Source organism: Pinus tabuliformis, chromosome 8 (assembly GCF_031772625.1).
Source record: "Pinus tabuliformis cultivar Carrire ecotype Pingquan chromosome 8, CPIR1, whole genome shotgun sequence".
Classification (NCBI taxonomy): domain Eukaryota; kingdom Viridiplantae; phylum Streptophyta; class Pinopsida; order Pinales; family Pinaceae; genus Pinus; species Pinus tabuliformis.
The window spans coordinates 932,805,473-932,826,643 of NC_142294.1; the positions used below are offsets into that span (position 1 = coordinate 932,805,473).

A 21,171-nucleotide genomic window follows, 5' to 3' on the forward strand; every position below is an offset into this window, starting at 1 on the left:
CAATGGGCATTCGTTCTTAGGGTGTCTCCTTGTACATCTAGGGCAGAAGATAGCCAAGGCCCTCTCAGCTTCTTCCTTCTTCTGCTGGATCCTGAATGTGTCCAGTTGCATGGCAATGGTCTGTCTCACCTCACTCTTAAGGTCTTCTAATTGATTTGCAAACTCATGCTTGGAGAAAGGAATACTAGCTGAGAGAGGGTTTCCTCTACCTCGTTTCCGGGCTGCCCTAGAGTGGTTTCTGAACACAGTCTTGATGTCCTCATAAGGCAGCTGGTAAATATCTCCCCCAGCTAACATGTGAAGGGTATCTAAAAGGTCTTCAGGGACTCCTCGGAGCAGGACCAACTTGAGGGATTCAGGGTCAAGTGTGCACCTGGCCCGCTTATAGCTAAGTTGGAACCTCTCCTCATAATCCTCTAAGGACTCATCATTTCCCATGGTCATCCGAAAGATTTCTCCCTTGGTTTCCTTAGACCTACAGTAGTCCCGGTACTTGGTATTGAAAGCTTGCTGCATCTGAGCCCAAGTGGTGATACTATTCCCAGGTAAGCCCATGAACCAGTGTAATGCTGCATCCTTAAGAGTGGAAGGGAAGAGTTTCAGCTTCTGCTCATCTTCAGTATAGCCATAGGTTCTACAAAGGACAGCAAACTCAAACAGGAAGGTATCAGGATCTTCAGTAGTCAGTCCATGGAAGTGAGGTAAAGCGGAGGGGCTAATGTTCTTCATTTTCATCTCTCCATTGGTCTCTTGGATGGGAAAGGCACCTTCTATTCTCTCATCTTCTCTTCTATTGTCAGCCATAGCTTCAGATGGGGTGGTTTCTAATTCTTCTTCTGCTATAGGATCTTCGTATATCTCAGGAGGTTCACCTATAGGTTCTTCTGGATCACTGTCACCTAAGAAGAGAGAAGGGTGACTCAGTGATGTGGTGGGGGTGTTGGGTAATAATTTGCCTGTTTTATCTCGATTCCTACGAGGCATGAAATGGAAAGACTTTTTTTTATTACTTTTGTTTTTCTTTGGTACCTGCAAAACTGAAACAGATTGATCTACAACTAACTATCTTACTGAAATAAAGATGCAGAATTAAATTGAAAGAGGGAAAGAACTAATCTACTTTGCTCAAATGAAATTGCAGGAATGGAAATGCTAGTCTACGCTTGCAGAATTGAAAGGCTAATCTACGCTTGCAGAAATGAAATTGCAGAATTGAAATGCTAATCTATGAAAGCGAGAAATGCTAATCTATGAAAGCGAGAAATGCTAATCTATGAAAGCAGGAAATGTATATGCTACTTTTGCAGAATGGAAATGAAATAAACTACTTGGCAGAAGGCAAGAGTAAGAAAATAGAAGAAAAGCAACAATTACTAATACTCTAACGCTTCCCCGGCAACGGCGCCAAAAAGATGGTGGGCTCCAGTATTGTAGCAATAATTCTACAACTCCTGGAGCTTCCTATCTCTAATTTTATCAACCCGGTAGTTCGTAACAAACTTGGAAGCGACGGTGTTGTATGCACAAGTACTAGCTCTTGTCGCAGCTGTCACTTGGTCAGCTGGCACAAGTCCGCTAGGGCTCAAGCCAACTTCTATATGTTCTCAGAAGAAGCTTTCTAAATGATGAACGAAGGCTATCTTAAAGGAAATTAACCTACTTTGCAAGAATGAACTGAAAGCCAACCAAACAAGGAAACCCTAGTAAAGCCTAATCTAACTAGTTTACTCTCTATGATGCAATGGTGGGAGTGCAAACTTCTAGAAATGATGCCATTACTTCTAGTGATATGAGATGCATGAATTTAAACTACTTCCATTGAAAAGAACATTGTTTTTATATTTTTGCTTAAGTGGTTGGAGTTATTATGACTTTGTTCCTTATTAGGGTTTGACCGTGCAGGGGTAGTTCGAAGGGAAGGAAGGCTTGGAAAAGGTCAGGAGGGCTAGGAGAGGTTCCAGGGGATTCCTAACATCATTCCGCAGGAGTCCACAACATTCAGGTGCTTGGCAACTGAGTTTGCAGGCTTCTACAGGATGTCTGCAGGGAATCCTACAGGAAGCTCGAGATTTCTACAGGAAGTCTGCTAGCTTCTACAGGATGTGCTACAGTTGGAGTTCTTGGTGATGGAGGAGTGAAGGAGCGGTATGGGTGGATAGGTAGGATGAAAAGGGAGCTAGTGATGGCTCAGGGACAGCGAGATGGGATGGAGAGAGAGTGCATGCAGTTGGTTGGTGGATAGAAGGGTGGAAGCAATGAAAAGTCAAAAAGATGGAGCTACGTGAACAGTAGAAGGGTTGGAAGGCAAACGAGCTGAACAGAGGTTAAGCAGGTGGCCTAGGCGCAGTTGAGAAGAAGAAGAAGATAATAGAACAATGTTGCGCAGTGTAAATGAAACAAATCCTCTATGTCTTGCATAAAACCGAGAATTCATCCACCTATTCTAACTGTGTTATTCAACCAACGAACAACAATGTAAACTTTGGAGAGAAATCGTGCATGGTGTTGGAACAAAGAAGTATTGCTCAAGATCAGAATGCATGGCTGGATCTACAATTGGAATGACTGAAATGATAGTGTTGCAGCTTGCATGAACGTATAAGACTGCGTTTTTGGTGGTTGGTACGGTCTACACCCCTAATCTCTAAACAGAGATGGCAGTGAGTGCACTGTCAACCTTTTCTTGGAGCTCTAATGAATGCTAATCCTTCTATTCTAATCTAAGCTACTGAAAGCACTTTAACCATAAACTAATCCTACTCAATCACATTAAAGAAATTAAATCAGCAGACTGTGTTTTTCAAATGCATGTCAAAGCAAAGAAATGAAGTGCTGAAAGGAAAGACAAGTAACAATACAAGGAAAAGGAGGTCTATTGCTCTCAGGTTGGGCCCTAACCTGAGAGCTATAGCTCCCTTAAGAACTCAGAATTGAATCCAAATCTGCCTGCCTTTATTAAATAATCATGAGTCTAACAACATGCCAAAACTGGCTTACAAAAAGAAAAAACCGAGCTGTAGCTCGTGCTTAGAAATTGCAACAGTAGTTCAAAAGTTCAAAAAGCTCCTATCAAAGGCTACGGCCTCAATATTTATACATGATGAGGATCAAGCTGGCTTCCTCAATTAGTGGAACTCGGCTGTCCAACTAAAAGTAGCCTGTTGTTCCTGTAGAATCCGTTGGCTGCCTTTTAGCTCGGTGGGGATAGCTGTTGGAGCTCGGAGTTGGGGTGGAGATCACGAGGGAGGTCATTCAAGACTGTGGACAACCTCCCTATAAACCTGCAATGCCACTTTTGTTGTCTCCTTGTCTCCTCCTGCGTCGTCTTTGCTCCATTTAATGTCAAAAAACCTGAAATCATCATGTATTAGTCACATAGGAATAATGCCTGCCCTTCTTCCTACAAATAACACGAATATACTAAGAAATGATGCATAAGTGATAAAAGATGAAGGGTTGAGCAAGGTAAGTAGGCCAAATGAGCCCAAATTGTTACCAAAAATTGGGGCTCATCAGTATGGGTTGAAGCAAGCACCCTGCGCTTGGTATACTAGGATAGATAGCTACTTCACTGGGTTGGGCTTCACGAAGAGTGAAGCGGATGCGAACTTGTACCATAGTGGTGGAAGGTAAGTTGTTGATCGTAGTACTTTATGTTGATGATCTCATATTGACATGTGATGATCAATTGATCAAATTTTGCAGGGAGGACCTTGCAAGAGAGTTTGAGATGAAGGACATGGGGATCATGCATTACCTTCTTGGCATGGAGGTATGGCAAGGAGATGGGGAGTTTTTTGTGTCTCAGGGAAGGTATGTCAATGTGATATTCATGAGATTCCACATGGAGAAGAGCAAACCCATGGAGACTCCTCTAGCAGGTAACTAGAGGAAAGAGGATGCTACTTTAGGGGAAGTAGTGGAAGCTATTGTTTAAAGGCAGCTTGTGGGTTCACTCATGTACTTGGTGAACACACGACCAGATATGTGCTATGCAGTTAACCAATTTAGTCAAGCGATGGTTAGGCCTACCAAGCTGTGTTGGAAGGCGACAAAGCATGTGTTGAGATATCTTAGGGGCACTTCTCAGTATGGATTATGGTACAGACGGAAAAAGGGAGTGAAGCTTCAAGGCTTCATCGATGCAGATTGGGTAGGGAGTCCATCTGACAGGAAGAGCACATCAGGAGGGATATTCAATATTGGGTCAACGATAGTTTCTTGGTACAACAGGAAATAGAGATTGGTTGCACTCAGTTTGACAAAGGAAGAGTACATGGCTGTGAGTCAAGCAGCATGTGCGACCATCTAGATGAGGAATATCCTAGTTGGTTTGTTTGGTCAGCATATGGATCCAATAATCAGAGTTCTATCAAACTCTCTGAAAGTCCAGTTTTTCATGATTGGTCCAAGCATATTGATATCCGTATCATCATCTCAGAGATTGTGTATTCAGGCAGATTATGTTGTTAGAGTACATTTCCACGGAGGAGCAAGATGTTGACATTTTAACAAAGGCATTGTCAAGGTGTAAATTCGAGTTTCACAAAGACAGGATCGGGGTAGCTGATAATCCCTTTCTTGTTGAGAGGGAGTGTTGAGAAATGGCAACAAGAAATTACAGTTTAATTTGTCCTTGAATTAAACTGAGAATTAAAATCGAATTCTATTTTCATTGCAACTTGTAAATAGTTAATTAAGTTTGATTAACTTAATTAACTTAGGAATTTCGAGTTGGAAGTCTTTTGGAAGTCGTGTATATGTTCTCCCTAAGTTTTAGGGGTCCAGTATGAATTTAAATTGAGTTGGAAATTAGATCACTCAGTTTACTGAGTTAAGTTTAGTTAAATTAGTTCTAAATTGTCTTTGGAACTAATATAGGACTAACAGTCAGTTGGTGCACTGATGCATCCACTAGTGCTACTCCAATTAACTGAAGATTTCCTCATGAAAAACTCATGCATGTTAATTCAGAGAAAGACCCAGTTGAGACTAGAGTGGAGGGGCAATGTACTATCAGTTGTATGATTTACAGAGTTGTATAGAGCATGCATGCAATCAGGAACTGGACCTAGTTTGGATTGCGCAATTTTGGAAGCATTGAATTCCCTTTAATATTGGCTATTCAACCATAGGAATTGCACAAGGAAATAGGGGCTTGGAGAGCTGCATAATAGGCTAAGGATTTAACTTGAGCTTGCTTATAAGCTGAGAAAGTTGAGCATATCTATGCAGAATTGTTCTAGTGAGTACAAGCTTTGTATATTCACTCATATTTTTGATATATGCTATACAGATAGCGGGGTTTTGAGGAATGAGTTTCCCCAGATACATCTTGTCTTATGTGCCATTGATTTATCTTCTTATTCTTATTTTTTTCATCGATCTATTGGCTTACGCTGGTTGAAAGTAGAAGCAAATTCTTTTCCTGCGCTTTAGTAAATTGTACGAGCTTGTAAATCTACAAGATTTTCCACAAGGGCGAACATTTGTATTGTTACATGGTGCTTCTAAGAAAAAACGTGGTAAACTCACCCTCCACCCTTATCCTCTAGAAATTAGTAATATCCTCAAAGAACTAAGGGCTTACATGAAATGGTATTTTAGTTGTATCCTTTCTTAAACTCACAATAATATAATCAAAATTTAATGTTATTCTTTTTTTTCCCTTTATTCCTAGGTTCTACATTTTCATTCACTAACTTGTTTCCATTTACTACTAGTTGAATCCGTTAAAAAGCATTCAATTTGATAATTTAACTTGCAATTTAACTTCTTACCAATTAGCCCCTATTTTTTTTAAATGTTTTACATTGAAGCTATAGTTATCCTCTAATATGATTTTCTATTTGTGATGGTTTAATTATCTTGAAAGTTAAGGCCAACATCTAATGACTTACAATGTCTCCCAAACCAATTTTTTTGAAGTATCTTGGTTATACCTTGTTGAGGAAAACATAAATATATTTTAAATTAATCAATAAAAAAGAATAAGGACGTGTATTGTGTTAAAGTGGAAAATTTTTCCATCTTATCAACTCCACTTTTGGGGAAGTGGATAGCCAAGCTCAATGAAAGAACTTCTAAAAAAAGACAATAAATTCATTAAAGTAATAATTAACAAGATAATTCTACTTTGTTTCGAACGGAATTCAAGGATATGCACGTGGACAACTATAATGCGTTCTCCTCTCTAGTCAAACACATGCTCTGAATTCATGGATTTGTCTGGATAGCTTGGAATCTCATTCGGCCCATGTAGAGGGATTTCTTGTGAGTGACTTTGTCGATGGGGACCTTACTAATCCTCTAGGATCCAGTGCTTAGGCACCAACTACACTCTCTTCTTCCAACCATGATTATCGTGGTTTTTGACATGCTTATGGATCAAAATGTCAATCTTTGTAATCTCTTTTTCTAATGAAATACAAGTTCAATTTACAAAAAACAAATTAACAAGATAAGTAAAACTAGTATATACATAACATTTTGAAATTAAATATGCCAATTATAATTGCTTTAATTGAAATCTATGTTTTTAATAAGATGAATTTATTTTTGTATGGTAAGTTTGCATATTAATAACATCATACATGGATGTAGTGTTCAATGAATTATTAAATAATTAAAAGAAAAGGAAAAACTTAAAAAAACTTTTGAATGGAAAAATAAAAAATAAGCATATTATTATCATTATGTACTAAATAACATATATATATTATATAGATTTCCCTTTTTAATTAAAATAATTTTGATGTAAAATCCATAGAAATAATTTTTATTGATTTTTAAAAGAAATTATGAAATCTAAAAAGCATAAATGTTCATTAAATAGTTATGCATTGTAAGTAAAATTGCAGGTGGAAATCGTTATGATTATATCTATTACCATTAAGTAATACTCAAACCATCAATAGGCAAGCCTTCATAAATCCATTGATTTAAACCATCTTTCAAATGGAGAACATTTTTAAAACCAGCTTCCTGCAACTCGTATATGGCCTTCAAAGATCTACACAAATCACAATAAAGTTTTGAGAATAAGTACAAAGACCTAAAATATGTCCAAACTAGAAATTTCATTAGAATTGTACATTACAAGATTCTCACAATAAAAGTGGACATGTTTATCATTTCTCATTCAACAAGAGAGTAAAATTTCATTAGAAGTATACACTAAAAGATTCTCACAATACAAATGAACATTTTTTATCCTTTCTCATCGAACATGAAAGAAACCTATAAATTTCATTAGAAGTTACACTAAAAGTTTCTCACAATAAAAATGAACATATTTTATATTGTCTTACATAAATGAGAGAAAAATAGAAATTCATTAAGAAGTATACACTGAAATATTCTCACAATAAAATGGACATGTTTTATCCTTTCTCGTAGAACATGAGAGAAAACTAAAATTTTCATTAGAAGTATACACTAAAAAATTCTCACAATAAAAATGAATGTGTTTTATCCTATCCCATAGAACATGAGATTTTAAGTAATTTACATCATCACATGTTTTGTAACCAGGAGTATTTTTTCCTACCTTTTTTTTTGTGAATAATAGGTTGTATAACCTTTAAAATTTTGGGTTTTCCTCCTAATTTTCATAAAAGATTGAAAAAATTCCAAAAACGACTTAAATCCATGTAATATATGTTAAATTTGCATTTAGTTAATTGATGCATAGATCCACTGATTGATGGGATAGATCTACGACTACTATTGATCCCCCCCAACATGCACATTACATAATAGAGTGAGGTAGGGGAGGATTTGAAATGGGTACTGAGCAATATACCACCCAATGTACATGGCAATTGGTTATTGGGTATATTGGGTCTGCACCCCTCCCCAACCCTTGACTATTTTAAAACTATTAAGGGACCCCAACTGAAATCGATGATGCAAACAATATATGATGTCACATCACACTATATCTGGAGGATGTCAAAACCAACACGACAAATGATAGGGCTATTGACATAGCAGCCAAATAGTTTTATATGATGACATGAAAACCAATTGGACAATTGATTGGGTATGTGACTTGGCAAGTGACATGGAGAATGACATCAACATGACCTATGATGACATGGCCCTCAAAAGGTCAACAAATTGGCTTCCAACAGGGTTTTCAATGAATGAGAAGCCATCACATGCTCTAAAAGGTCCAAAATCAAGGGTAATGCGAGAGGGGGGAGTGATGGAAAACCCTCACATCTGTAATTTTTCTAGAAAGAAGAATATGCTATACACATAAAAATATTGTTTAAAAATATTATTTTGAGTGTCAAGTCAATGATGAAGTAAAAATCATATATTGTTTTATCCAATGTATTTTTCATATAAGTTATTTCATTTTTTATAAGAAAAGTGAAGAAACCAAGCTCTACAACCATTGGAACTCCTCGCATACCAACCCCTGAGGAAATGAGCCTCCTAGATAATGATAATGACATCTACAAGACTGTAATTTCCAAATTTGACATTTACGATCTTCAAAAACAAGCTTTAACCACTTTAATAACCTCCATGCCTTTTTCCATGCTTGGGAATCTTGTTTGGCCAAATTTGTGATCCTGCAAACCTTCCATTTTCCTAAATTTTTCATGTGGTGTTCCAAAAATTATGTGCCTAGTAAACAAGCTATTATTTCATGAAATTCCATTGTTCTCTTTCAAATAAACCTTAATTATGTCTTTGGGATGCTTAAATTAGTTTTTTCACATGACACCGAGCCACCACAAGAAGAATATTTAATAACAACATACCATGAATTGCCTATTGAGAAAAAGGCCACTTAATCAAATATTTCCTAAAACCCCACCACCCTACAATACTAGTATATTTCTTGAGACTTCAAGATAAGTCATTGCTATGAGTTGTTCTTTTTTAGGATATGATAATGACTAGGTGGTTGATAAGATGGTTTTATGCTTTATGCTAGCACTTTGTCCCAATAATGGACCTCTACCAAGATTTGAATATAGTCAATATTTGGTAGAATTAATAGATCTTCAATTGGTGTCACTAGATACTTTAGGTTTCAATCCTATTTATTCTACTTATTTCTCTATTTTGAAGTTGATAGATTTACTAACCTTCACCTAAATCTACAAGATGAGGTTGGAAACCCTTCTTCTATTATCCATTGGACTCTTGTTGTTAGAAAACAACCCTAGAATGTAGGTTTATTTGAGTTTGCGAATAAATTCATGTTTATTGTGTATGTTGTTATTTATGAAGAGTCTCCCCCTATGATGCTCCTAGAAATGAAAACACTTCTTCAATCAAGCCCAAATATCAGGGTTTGTGATTGGTATTAGTTTGAAAATTATACTAAAGTCAAAATATATGAATGTGAGTCTCCTCCTTACTAGTTACATATTTTTCTCACTATGAGAATCTTTCCATGGAGTACATTAGGCAAATATTAGAGTCTGATCTAGTACATTTTGTTTCCATGAAGCAATAGACCACTTTTAAATTCAAAAAAGAAGTTGGGGCTTTCATTATTAATCTAATATCAACCTTAAAAGAAGTAGATAAAATGTTGAAGAGCTTAAATCTTTCACAAGAACAATCTTATTTTTATGACCCACACCAAATTATTTCTATTAAAAGAATAAATCAAGGATCAACTCCTTATGGACATCTCCTTATGGACATCTCCTTATGGACATCTAAAGAAACCAAAATTATAAAAGTTGGTTAATAAGGATGTCTAGGAACCAAAATAACATACTTCTCAACAACAACTACTAGAAACAATTCAATCTTCTCAACCCCTTGTTTTAGGTACTCCTCAACAAAAAGAAAATACCCTTAGAAGGACCCATTTGGAGACTTCTCAGACAATCTAAATAATGGAGGAGGAGGATCAACAATAATCAAAGAGAGAGGAAAATGGAATTAAGAGATAAAAAAATATCAATTTAAAGTATCAAGGATCATTCTTCAAGTGAGCTTGCATTTTATTTTAAATGTGTACCATCTACACTTATTCCAAGTTCCACATATAACAACACTCAGGCTACCACACTGTCATCATCTGATCTAGCTAGGTAAGAAAATATATTTTCATGGTATTTAGAAATAAAGAGAAGGAATGTAAAAATTAAGTACAATTTATATTCTCAATTGTGGAAACAAGGGCCTTCTTAGATATGATTATTTTTATCGCTTGATGTTGAGCACACACTTGTACTGAGAGAGCGGGGTGGGGGTGAATCAATATAAGAATTTTTTAACTTATTTAAAAATTAAAGAAACATAAGAAAAAAATCACATATATGTGACACAAAACACAAGATTTGTGTGGAAACCCTTTTGGTTGAAAACCACAAAACTTCTTTTTATAATTCTTTATAGGCACCAACTTATTGTTACACATATTTGTTAGCAGAGACACCAATCTCCATTGTTGCAAATATTCTCAGGCACCAACCTAATGGAGACACAAATCCCCACAACTGCAAATATATATAGGAACCAACCTATTCGAGATACCAATCCCCACCGCTGTAAACATTCATAGGGACCAACTTGCTTCATTGATTTTGTTTACTACTACTGCCTTCGTCGGTTGTGCTAGCTTATTTTGCCTTCACATGTCTGTTTGTTGCTTCTACCTTCACAAGTTCTTCTTCTCCCAAAATTTGTTGTTTTTGGGTTCTTCCCAAGAAAAAAATTGTACACCATGCCATCCATCCAAATTTTCAAATATAATTCTAAATTTTTTACTTGAGGCACTTATATTTGTCTCCTCAGGTCTCTAAAATTTTCATAGTGTGAAAAGTTCCTGAAAAGAAGCTACAACAAAAGTTCCAAGTTAACTTGTTTGAAATTGATTTAAGGAACATTTAGAAACCCTAAATTCAACAAGGCATACATTCAAAAGTATAATGAACCAAACTCTGAAATTTTTGACTAAGGTACTACTATATGTCTCCACTTGTCTTTCAAAATTTCACAGTCTAAAACATCACAAAAATAAGTTATAGTGAAAATGCCAAATTGACATGTTTTAAGCTGATTTTAGGACTATACAAAAACTCTAACTTCCAGAAGGCATATCTCTAAAAGTATAGTAAATGAAAGTCTAAACCTTTTACCACGGGTACTAGAAATATCACATTTATGTCCTCAAGATTCAATAGTATAAAACATCTAAGAAAATAAATCATAACAAAAATACGAATTTAACCTATTTGAAATATAGTGAACCAATGCCCAAATTTTATACCACATAGACATGAATACCTCGCCTATATCTCCTAAAAATTTCATGGTCTAAAACATCCCAGAAGAAAAATTATAGAAAAAATGCCAAGATGGATCGTTCACTCCACATATCATGTTTTTACTCCACTTTTAAAACCAAAAGAGTATTCCCCAAATTCTCTTTGCACCTTAGATCTCTTCTTCCTTGTATGATCTTCAAATGTACTAATCTATTCTTTATTTATAATTTTTTTACATTCACTATAGAGATGACTTGTAAAACTGGTTGCGTTGACCTATACTTTCTAGTTGGGCTGACCTAACATAATCACCTATATCTCTTCATTCCTATGGAGTTAGAGGAAGTTCCATATACTATCAGAAATGCCTTAGAATAAGATTTGTAACAATACATGTTATGCTCCCATTTGAATTAGGTATTTAGATTAAAAAGGACTTCAAATATAGGTTATCCAAACCAGACATAAAAAATGGGTATCCAAACAATATTTCCAAAAATCTTTATCTTGCAATCTTTATCTTGGACATATGTAGTCTCCCCCTATTTTTGACATTAATGCAAAAAATATTTCGAACAATCCCCCTTTGTCATTTCTTGAAATGATTAATCAATTCTACAAAAATACCATAGTATTCTTTTTATGAGTAGCTTTCCTTGTGTTTGCAACTTCTCCCTGTTTGACACCAATTGCAAAGGCTAGTCATGTTGATCTTGTGCTTCCCTTTACCAATGATATGAGAGGGATATCACTCCCAACTTCTATCTAAGATATTAAAATTCTTCTCTAAGAAGGGGTTTGGTAGATATATCTGCAATGTATTCCTTGGTGGCAATGTATTCCACCTTGACACTTTGTTCGACTACCTATTCTCCTAGGAAGTGGTACTTGATGGGAATGTGCTTCATCCTTGAGTGCATAACAAGATTCTTTGAAATGTTGATTACACTTGTGTTGTCGTAGATGATTGAGATTCACTAATAATATTCTACCTTGATATCATTAACTGTCGGCTTCATCTAGAAAACTTGTGTGCAACATGTTGTTGGTGCAATACATTTGGCTTATCTTGTGGATAGAGAGATTGAAATTTGATTCTTATTCAAAAATGATATTGAAAAATTTCTTAGAAAGAATTCTCCTCCACTTATACTTTTCTTGTCATCAATACTTCCTTCCCACTTTGCATATGTATATGTTGTTAGAGTGAAGTCCTTGGACAGTTTCCTAGAAATAATGCTCCTCCAATTGTAATTTTCTTGTCATAAATACTTATTTCCCAATCTACATATGTATATGTTGTTGGAGTGAAGTCATTACCTCTTGAATACCACAAGCCAAAGTCCAACATGCCCTTCAAATATCTGAATATTCTTTTTGTTGCTTACACATGTGTCTCCTTTGGTGCATATTGAAATCTTGCAACCAATCCTACTGCTTGCATGATGGTTAGCCTTGATGCTTTCACATATAGTATGCTACCAATCATTGACCTATACAATGTTTGATTTTATTTTAGGGATTCATCACCTTGGCTCAATTTACATCCTACAATCATGGGTGTGTTGACAGGTGCACAATCTTCCATTTTGAATTTTTTCAACATCTCCTTGATGTATTTGGTCTAAGAAATAGCTAGATTGAGAAATATGAAAACCTAGAAAGAATGAAAATTATCCAAGTAAATTATTTTTACATTTATTCTGCAAAATTTTGGCTCATATTGTTAACATTACTTCCAAAAATGATATCATCCACAAAAACCACATTTATTAACATGTTTTCATTTTATGCTTTGATGTAAATATTGTTGTCTACAACTCCTCTTTTGAGACCTTATTGTTGTAGGTATTTGTTATGTCTTGAATACCAAGCTTTGGGAGCTTTCTTTAGTCTATAGAGTGATTTCTTTAGTCTGCATACATAATCTTCATTTTTTGACATTTGAAATCCTTCTGGTTGTTCAATATATACTCCTTCATCCAAACTTCCATTTAGAAAGGATGACATGACATCCATTTGATATACTTTGAAGTTATTGAAATACACAAATGTCAAAAACATTCTAATTGCTTCTAATCTTGCAATTGGATCAAAGGTTTCTTCAAATTCAATACTCACAACTTGAGCATACTTTTTATAGACCAATATTATTTTGTTTCTTACTATTTTTCCATATTCATTCAACTTGTTTCTAAAGACCCATTTGGTCCCAATCACATTGTTTTTCTTTTGGTCTGGGCAAAAGATCCCATGTCTCATTCTTCTCAATTGGATTCAGTTCTTCTTCCATAGCATTAATGCAATGCTTATATTCACCAGCTTGTGTAAAGTACTGGGGTTATATTTTGGATAACAAAGAAAATTTTTCTTGTTTTGGTGTACTTACCAATCCTCTTCTAGTTTTAACCCCTATATCTATATCACCAAAAATTTGTTTTTCTGGATGATACTTTTGGACAAGTCTGGATGGTGTCTTTGGATATTGACATTCTATTTATTCTTGTTCCTTCTATTTTTCTTCCTCTTCTTCTTCCTTTTCTCATTCTCTATAGATTGTCAAAGTTTATATTAACCATCTTTCTATGTCATAACCAACTTTTATCTATTTGTCCCATACAAGATTTCTCTCCTTTGATTTCATCGAGGAAATATACATTGCTCATGGTTCTATTTGCATTTGCCACTAATCTTCTTGAACGTACTTTCCTTATCTCACATCCTTTAGAATGAAATGTGAGGTTGTAACCTTGACCACATAGACTGGCACTTAGAAGATTGTTTTTTAACCCTTCAACATACAACACATTTTGTCTTTTAGTCTTTCCATCATTAAGACTAACCTTACATTTTCCAACTACCCTTGCTGAAACATTATCCCCAGAGGTAACACTGCCTCATTTTTCTTCCTTTAGGGTGAGCTGATCCTTTGTCATGTGTTTTGAACATCCATTATCAATGTACCATTGGATTCCTTTGTTTTGAGCATACAGTACAAGCCCACATTATTCTTTATCCTATGCTTCTTTCTTCCTTTTTCACGCCTTCGTGTATTGTTCTTTATGCTTGGTAAAAATATCTTCTTCTACTTTTATAGTCATGTGCTATGTGCCCATACTTATTGCACTTATAACATTCAATTGTAATCAAGTAAGGGAGTAAATGAATTGTAGTTTCTATCAACAAACCCATGAGAAATTCTAGTTTTGTTGCTCACATAACCTTTCATTTAAGTCTTATAAGATCCTTTATTTCTATCTCTCACATGATCACTTCTTGCATAAACTCAACAATCTATTACTTTATGACCTAAATTATTGTAAGAAAAACAATAACAAGGAAAAAAATTTGATATTTGGTTGTGAAAGGCTTTATTGGTGGAACAACTCATTTGAACTCATTCTTGTTGTTCTTGCAAGAATAATTAGGTTTCTGCTAGTCCCCATTTCCTTTCTTGTTGCTATTTTCGTTGTTGATGAAGCCTTTGAGAATTTTAGCATAACTTTTAAGATTTTCTTCAATTTCCTTTTCTGATTTCTTTGTGAACTTAATGCTTACATCTTCCTAGCAGGTCTTTTATTTTTCGTTGTAGCCAACACCTGTCTTAATGAATGGTGACCTTTGGAAACTAAGAATATTATCTAAGGTTTCAATGCTCTTTCCAAACTTCAAGCTTCTATTCAACTGATCTGTTGTTTTCTCTAGTTCCTCTCTTACGAAAATGGTTTTAGCTTCTAGATTCTCCCAATTTTCCTCCTTTTCTTTCGTCTGCTTCTAACCACTTCTTCTATCCTTTTTGCCTCTTCTAGTTGAGTCTTCAAGATGATAATTGTTTTTTCCAATTTCATCACGATCATGATCCTTATTTTCATATTTTTTCAATTGCTCCCTCTTCTTTTTATTCTCTCCCTTGAGTCTATCTATTTCTTTTAAGGTGCTAACAAGTTCTGCTTCAAAATTCACTTCCCCATCAATGTCTTCTTCTTTTGAATCTAATTTTTCTTTATGGTTGTCTTCATTTTCTTTATCAATAGACTTTGTATCCATGACTATGAAGAGGAATTCTTTTTTGTCAATATCAAAAACATATCCATCGTTTTCTTTAGACAAGATATTATCCTCTCTAGAGTAAAAATTCTTCTTCATATTATACATTTCCTCTTTTGTGTCTATAAGGTTTTCTTTTATTTTTATGTTCTTCTTCATCATGATTACCTTCCCTTTTTTCATATGGACATTTAGTAGCAAAATGTCCTAATATAACACAATTAAATCATTTGAAGGCTAACATACCTTTGTATTTTCAAGATCCTCTTTTTAGATTTGTCACAAATTGTGCTTCTTTTGTATCTAATTCATTTCTAGAAAAATGCCATTATTTGTGTCCTTTTGTATTCTTTAATGCTTTGAAATATGTTTCCCTTTGTGTCAGCTTTTCTTTTTTTATCCTCATTTCATATGCAATGAGAATCCCATGTAGTTCATCCATCATTAGTTTCTCTAGATCCTTCATTTCTTCAATGACATAAGCCTTCACATCAAATCTTAAGGGGAGTGATCTTAGCACCTTTTGTATAGTCATTGATTCTTTAATCTTCTCACCAAGTCCTTTGATGACGTTGGCAATTTCATCCACATGGAGGAAATAGGATACTGCATTTTCTTCGTCTTCCAATTTCAAACTCTCAAACTGCCTTCTATGAGTTTGGTGGTTTTCCTACTTCACCTTGTCATGACCTTCATAGATATTTTAGAGTTTGTACCAAATTCGTTCTGTTGATTCAATATGCATCACCTTGATAAATTATAATTCTAATAGACCACACAAAATAATATTCATGGCTTTTGCATTATGTTCACTAGCCTTTTTCCCACCAGTATCTGTTGGAGGATTTTTTTGGGCTGTATAACCAGTCACCACTGATTGCCAAATATCAAACCCAAGAGCCATTAGAAAATTATACATTCTTATAATCCATAATGCATAGTTTCTTCTTTCAAACAATGGGGATTTTTTTGTGGAGAAACCTTCTTCACTAGCCATATGTGCTCCTGAAATCTCCCTTCTGCCAGTTAGGCTATTTTCAAAAGAACCTATTCTAATACAAATTGTTGAGCACACACTTATATTGATAAGGGGGTGAATCAATATAAGACATTTTTTTACTTATTTAAACATTCATGAACCATAAGAAAATAAACACATATGCAAAACATGGAACACAAGATTTACGTGGAAACCCTTTCGGGAGAAAACAATAATTTTTTTATTTATAATTCTTTGTAGGCATCAACCTGTTGTTACAAGTGTTTTTAGGCAAAAACCTACTGAAGACACCAAACCCCACTATTGCAAATATTCATAGGCACCAATCCTGACTGTTCCAAATATTAGTAGGCAACAACCTATTGGGACACCAATCCCCCTTGTTGCAAATATTTGTGGGCATAAAATTGCTTCATTGAGTTTTCTTGCTACTTCTACCTTCATTAGGTCTTCTAACTGGTTATGTCTTCACCAAGTCTGTTTACTGCTTCTGCTTTCACCGGGTCTGCTTCTCACAAAAGTTGTTGTTTTTTTCCACTTCCCAAGAACGAACTTGTGCAACATGTCACATATCCAATTTTGCAAATATAACTATGAAATTTTTACCTGAGGCGCTTCTATATGTCTCCTTAGATCTATAAAATTTTCACAATATGAAAAGTCCTAAAAAAGAAGCTACAACAAAAATTCCATGTTGATCTGTTTAAAACTGATTTTAGGATCATTTAGAAACCTTACCTTCCATTAGGAATAATTTTGAAAGTATAGTGAACCAAAGTCTATAATTTTTACCTAAGGTATTGATATATGTCTCCATAAGTCTATATAAATTTCACAGTCTAAAACATCCCAAAAAATAAGTTATGGAAAAAATGCCAAACTAACTTGTTTAAAGTTGATTTCAGAATTATTTAGAAACCCTAACTTTCACAGGGCATATCTTTGAAATTATAGTGAACCAAAGCCAACACCCCTCCTAAACCCAAAAACCAACCAGAGTTAGAAGGAGGTGGTTACTCTGTTGACCCAACTCTCAAAGTACAATTATGGGAACGAGATTTTTTTTTTTTTTACTTTTTTTCAACTTTTCCAAAATCTCAAATGAACAACAACATTGTGTTTGTCTCATTGAGACGATTCCAATGATATCAATTTCGCCTCAATCCGACGTACAGATCAAAAGTTACGACCCTCTATAGATGGACCACTTACACCTTGGCACGTCATCATGACCTCCTCGTGGTAGCCTCACCAAAGCCCATGTGGCCGTGATGAGTCCATAGACCACCATTGCGGACCCATGTGGCACCTGACGCACGACCTCCATGGACTGGTCCACGTGGTAGGCACAAACTTCAAGGGAAATCAAGTCAACCCTTTTCCCCACAAGGACACATTTAATTAACAAAAGTTGTCTCGACCCCCAACCTATGACCTAGGCTAGGATTGGCCCAACCTTCCCAGCATTGAAATGTAGTGGGTCAGAGTCGGCCCAACTCCCAACCCGTTCGATCTCTGACATGTAGGTCAGGAAGATCCAGGTCGACTTGTCAGAGGTCGGGCCTTTTGGCTGACCTTCTGACCTCCGACCTGGTCGATCTGCTAAACCAAAAGTTAATTTTTAACTTAAATTTCGCCAGTTTTCCAACGCTTTAATGGAGCAGTCCTTTTTCTAACTTATCAGGTTGTTCAAGCATTACTTCCAACACCTGATGACCATTACACTCAGAATAAATTTATGCACAAACATGAGAAACAATTAATGATAAGCATAATAGCAATTCTAAAACACTTTCAAGTGCATTCCTTCTAAAAATTATAGAGAGATGTAACAGCTCATTAACGGAGCATAAGCTTGCTTTCTTTGGATCAACAACCATGTCAACTGAGAAAATAGGTGAACATGACTCATCAGCTCATACATGCTTAATTAAATAACAAAATGCAACTACAAGGGATGGCATCATGACTCCTTCCCTTCAATCAAGAATGTAACAATTAACATACTACAAGTCTGCCATTACTTATACAACACATTGAACATGAAATCAAACACAAGATTTCAAATATTTTCACACTATTCATTAACATTATTGAGCACTTATTTCTATGAGTGCAACCCAACGCTATCATAGTGACCCCTGACTCTAGAACGTTAGCATAAAACCATGCATCTCATGCATTCATGCTTTGACATCCTCATGTAGCTTGCAATTTACACACAATAAACATGCACGATCCTATAATTAGACAAAATCACATCTCTGTAATAAGAAATATCCCATGCTATTTAATACATAAACATAACCATCACATCCACATGTTATTCCAACACCTTCTACACAATGACAACAATGCATTGGTCAATCATATAGATAGTGAAATCCTTAACCATGCCATCAATATACATAATTCTCAAACCAATAATATAAATAGGCACACACACACACACACATATATTCTTGATTTCATGAGAATATGAGAGATACTTATCTCAAAAAATAATGGGAAATTGAGTATGGGACAATGACTCTCCACCTAACCATAGACAATTGCAGCTAAGTATCACTTGCATCTATCACCCTCGAGTCGGATTCCAGAGGCTGAGAGATCTTTTTCTTCAGGAATCAAACACAAACATCAATTGAATCAAAGACTCTAGAGATCCGTCCACCTCCACCCTCCAAATGAGTTGAAATCAAAAAAATGCACAAGGATTCTAGAGACCAGTTGTCTCCACCCTTCATAACTCAACACTGTGGCTCCACCCAATTCAAGGATTCCAAAACTCACAGTAAAATCAAAATAACAAGGAAACATCCAAAAATACTCCAAGGATTTTCCAAGATTAATTCCTCCACGCCAAATCTTAGGGATTTCCTGAGAAACACCATCTCCACCCTCTTGGACAACAGGGACTTGAGAGGCAAACAATTCCTCACATAGTGATTTCTTCCCGCTCCCTTTCCAACTGAAAACTCATTCATTTTTGTTGTTCAACCTTCTCTTGGCATTCAATTTTTCTCTCTCCCTCTTGCTGCTTGCACTTTTCTCTTTTTCCAACCCTCTTTCTCCTTATTTCCTCTTTGTTTTTACTTCCAGTTGTTGCTCCCAAATATTCTCTAGCAATTCGACTTCCTCCCTTTTGCTGCGATGTCTCTTGAACTTTCAAATTCCTTGTTGAACTGCCTTAATTTCCAAGAGTTCAATTTATTTTTCTTTCTCTTGTCTCCTACTGACAATAACTTTGTCCAACAAGATATTGTCATCCTATGCAGATTTTACACTTGTCCAGTTGTTCCCTAGGTTGTTTAAATGTAATTTTTGTTTATTGCAATGAGTGACCAACACTTCTTTCCAGTTGGAAGCCTTCCATTCTTTATTTAAAATTTCTAGTACATTAATATTATTTCCAGCAAGTAATCATCATAGGAAGTAATCACCCCATCCCTTTGGAATTTGTTTCCCATTACTCAACCCATTTTTTCCCTTTTATAAATATGTTTACATTGCATACATAAATCTAACTAATTGGGGCTGCCACAACATGTCTCCATAAGTCTCTAGAAATTTATAGCGGCAATTGGAACAATATGAACTCCCATCCACTTGTTGTCTATGTTACATTGAATATTCTATATAATTATTTAGAAACCCAAACTTTCATAGGGCATATATATGAAATTATAATGAACTAAAGTCATTTTTTTTTACCTAGAGATCTCACCTTTGTCTCTTAAATATTTCATAATCTAAAACATCTCAAAAGGTAAGTTCTAGCAAAAATTCTAAACTGTCTTGTTTGAATAAGACTTCAGGAGCATTTAGGAATCCTAACTTCCTTAGAACATATCTCTAAAAGTATAGTGAATTGATGCCTAAAATTTTACCACATTTGCACAAATATCTTGCCTTTATCTCCTCAAAATTTCATAAGAAACATCCTAGAAGAAGAGTTATAGTGAAAATGCCAAGATGACTCATTCACTCCACTAATCACATTTTTGTTCCACCTTTAAAATCCAAAGAGTATTTCCTAGCTTCTCTTATGCACCTCAAATCTCTTCTTGCTTGGATGATATTTAAACACATTAATATATATTTATTTACAATTTTTTTCATTCATTTAATGGGGTCGACTTGTAAAACTAGATAGTATGACTCGTACTTTCTAGTTGGGTTGACTTAAAAAAATCTTTCATATCTCCTCATTCCAATGGAGTTAGAGGGAGTGCCATATACCATTCAAAAGGTCTTGGAATACGCTTGTCAGCCATATATCCTAAGATCCCATATGAGATAGTTATTTAGAGTAAAATGGCCTTCAAGATAGGGTATCCAAATTGGGCATTAAAAAAGAAAAGAAAAGAACTAGGTATCCAAACAATATTTCCAACAATTTTTATCTTGGACATTTATAGTCTCCCCTTGTCTTTGACATTAATGACAATAATATTTTCAATGCTTTATTTTGAAAAAGGATAGTTTGATGTGGCTATCTTGAAGCCTAAATATCAAATTGTTAAAACAATAGCTAACTATAAAGCACTAAAATTCTCCATGGATTTGGATAGAATCAATATGATTGATAAAAGGGATTTGCACAAACAAACAAGAGACATGGTATTTAGATATTTTATTAAAACAACATTGAATGCTCCAAAGTGCAAACAATGCTCATCAAAATGGATACTTAATTAAGAAAGGAAATGTTACTCAACAAAACTAAACAAATGAGAATTGAAGGATTAGAGCAATGGATAGCGACACTAGGGGAAAATCATAATGATGCAAAATCCATTGAAGCTTTGGTGAACTAAAAGGATACTAATATCCTTTCCCTAAAGAAAAGACTCAAAGTTCCTAACTTGGAGC

The 21,171-nt window shown here is 35.1% G+C and overlaps 1 protein-coding gene across 4 annotated transcripts in view; it reads right to left on the reverse strand.

The window, feature by feature from the left end:
* The window catches only part of LOC149238578 (rhodanese-like domain-containing protein 14, chloroplastic), a 422,676-nt gene that overhangs the window by 85,340 nt on the left and 316,165 nt on the right, over nt 1–21,171 (reverse strand). Inside the window, exons 6-7 of one of the 4 annotated variants that reach the window (XM_089367006.1) lie at nt 6,890–7,012; nt 3,333–3,351 (exon numbers count right to left, since the gene is read on the reverse strand). In XM_089367006.1, coding sequence (XP_089223132.1) covers nt 6,892–7,012 — 121 coding nt within the window. In that variant the 3' untranslated portion in view covers nt 3,333–3,351; nt 6,890–6,891. Of the gene's footprint in view, nt 1–3,332; nt 3,352–6,749; nt 7,013–21,171 lie in introns of those variants that run through there. The other 3 variants (XM_089367007.1, XM_089367005.1, XR_016245402.1) reach the window with 3 other exon arrangements.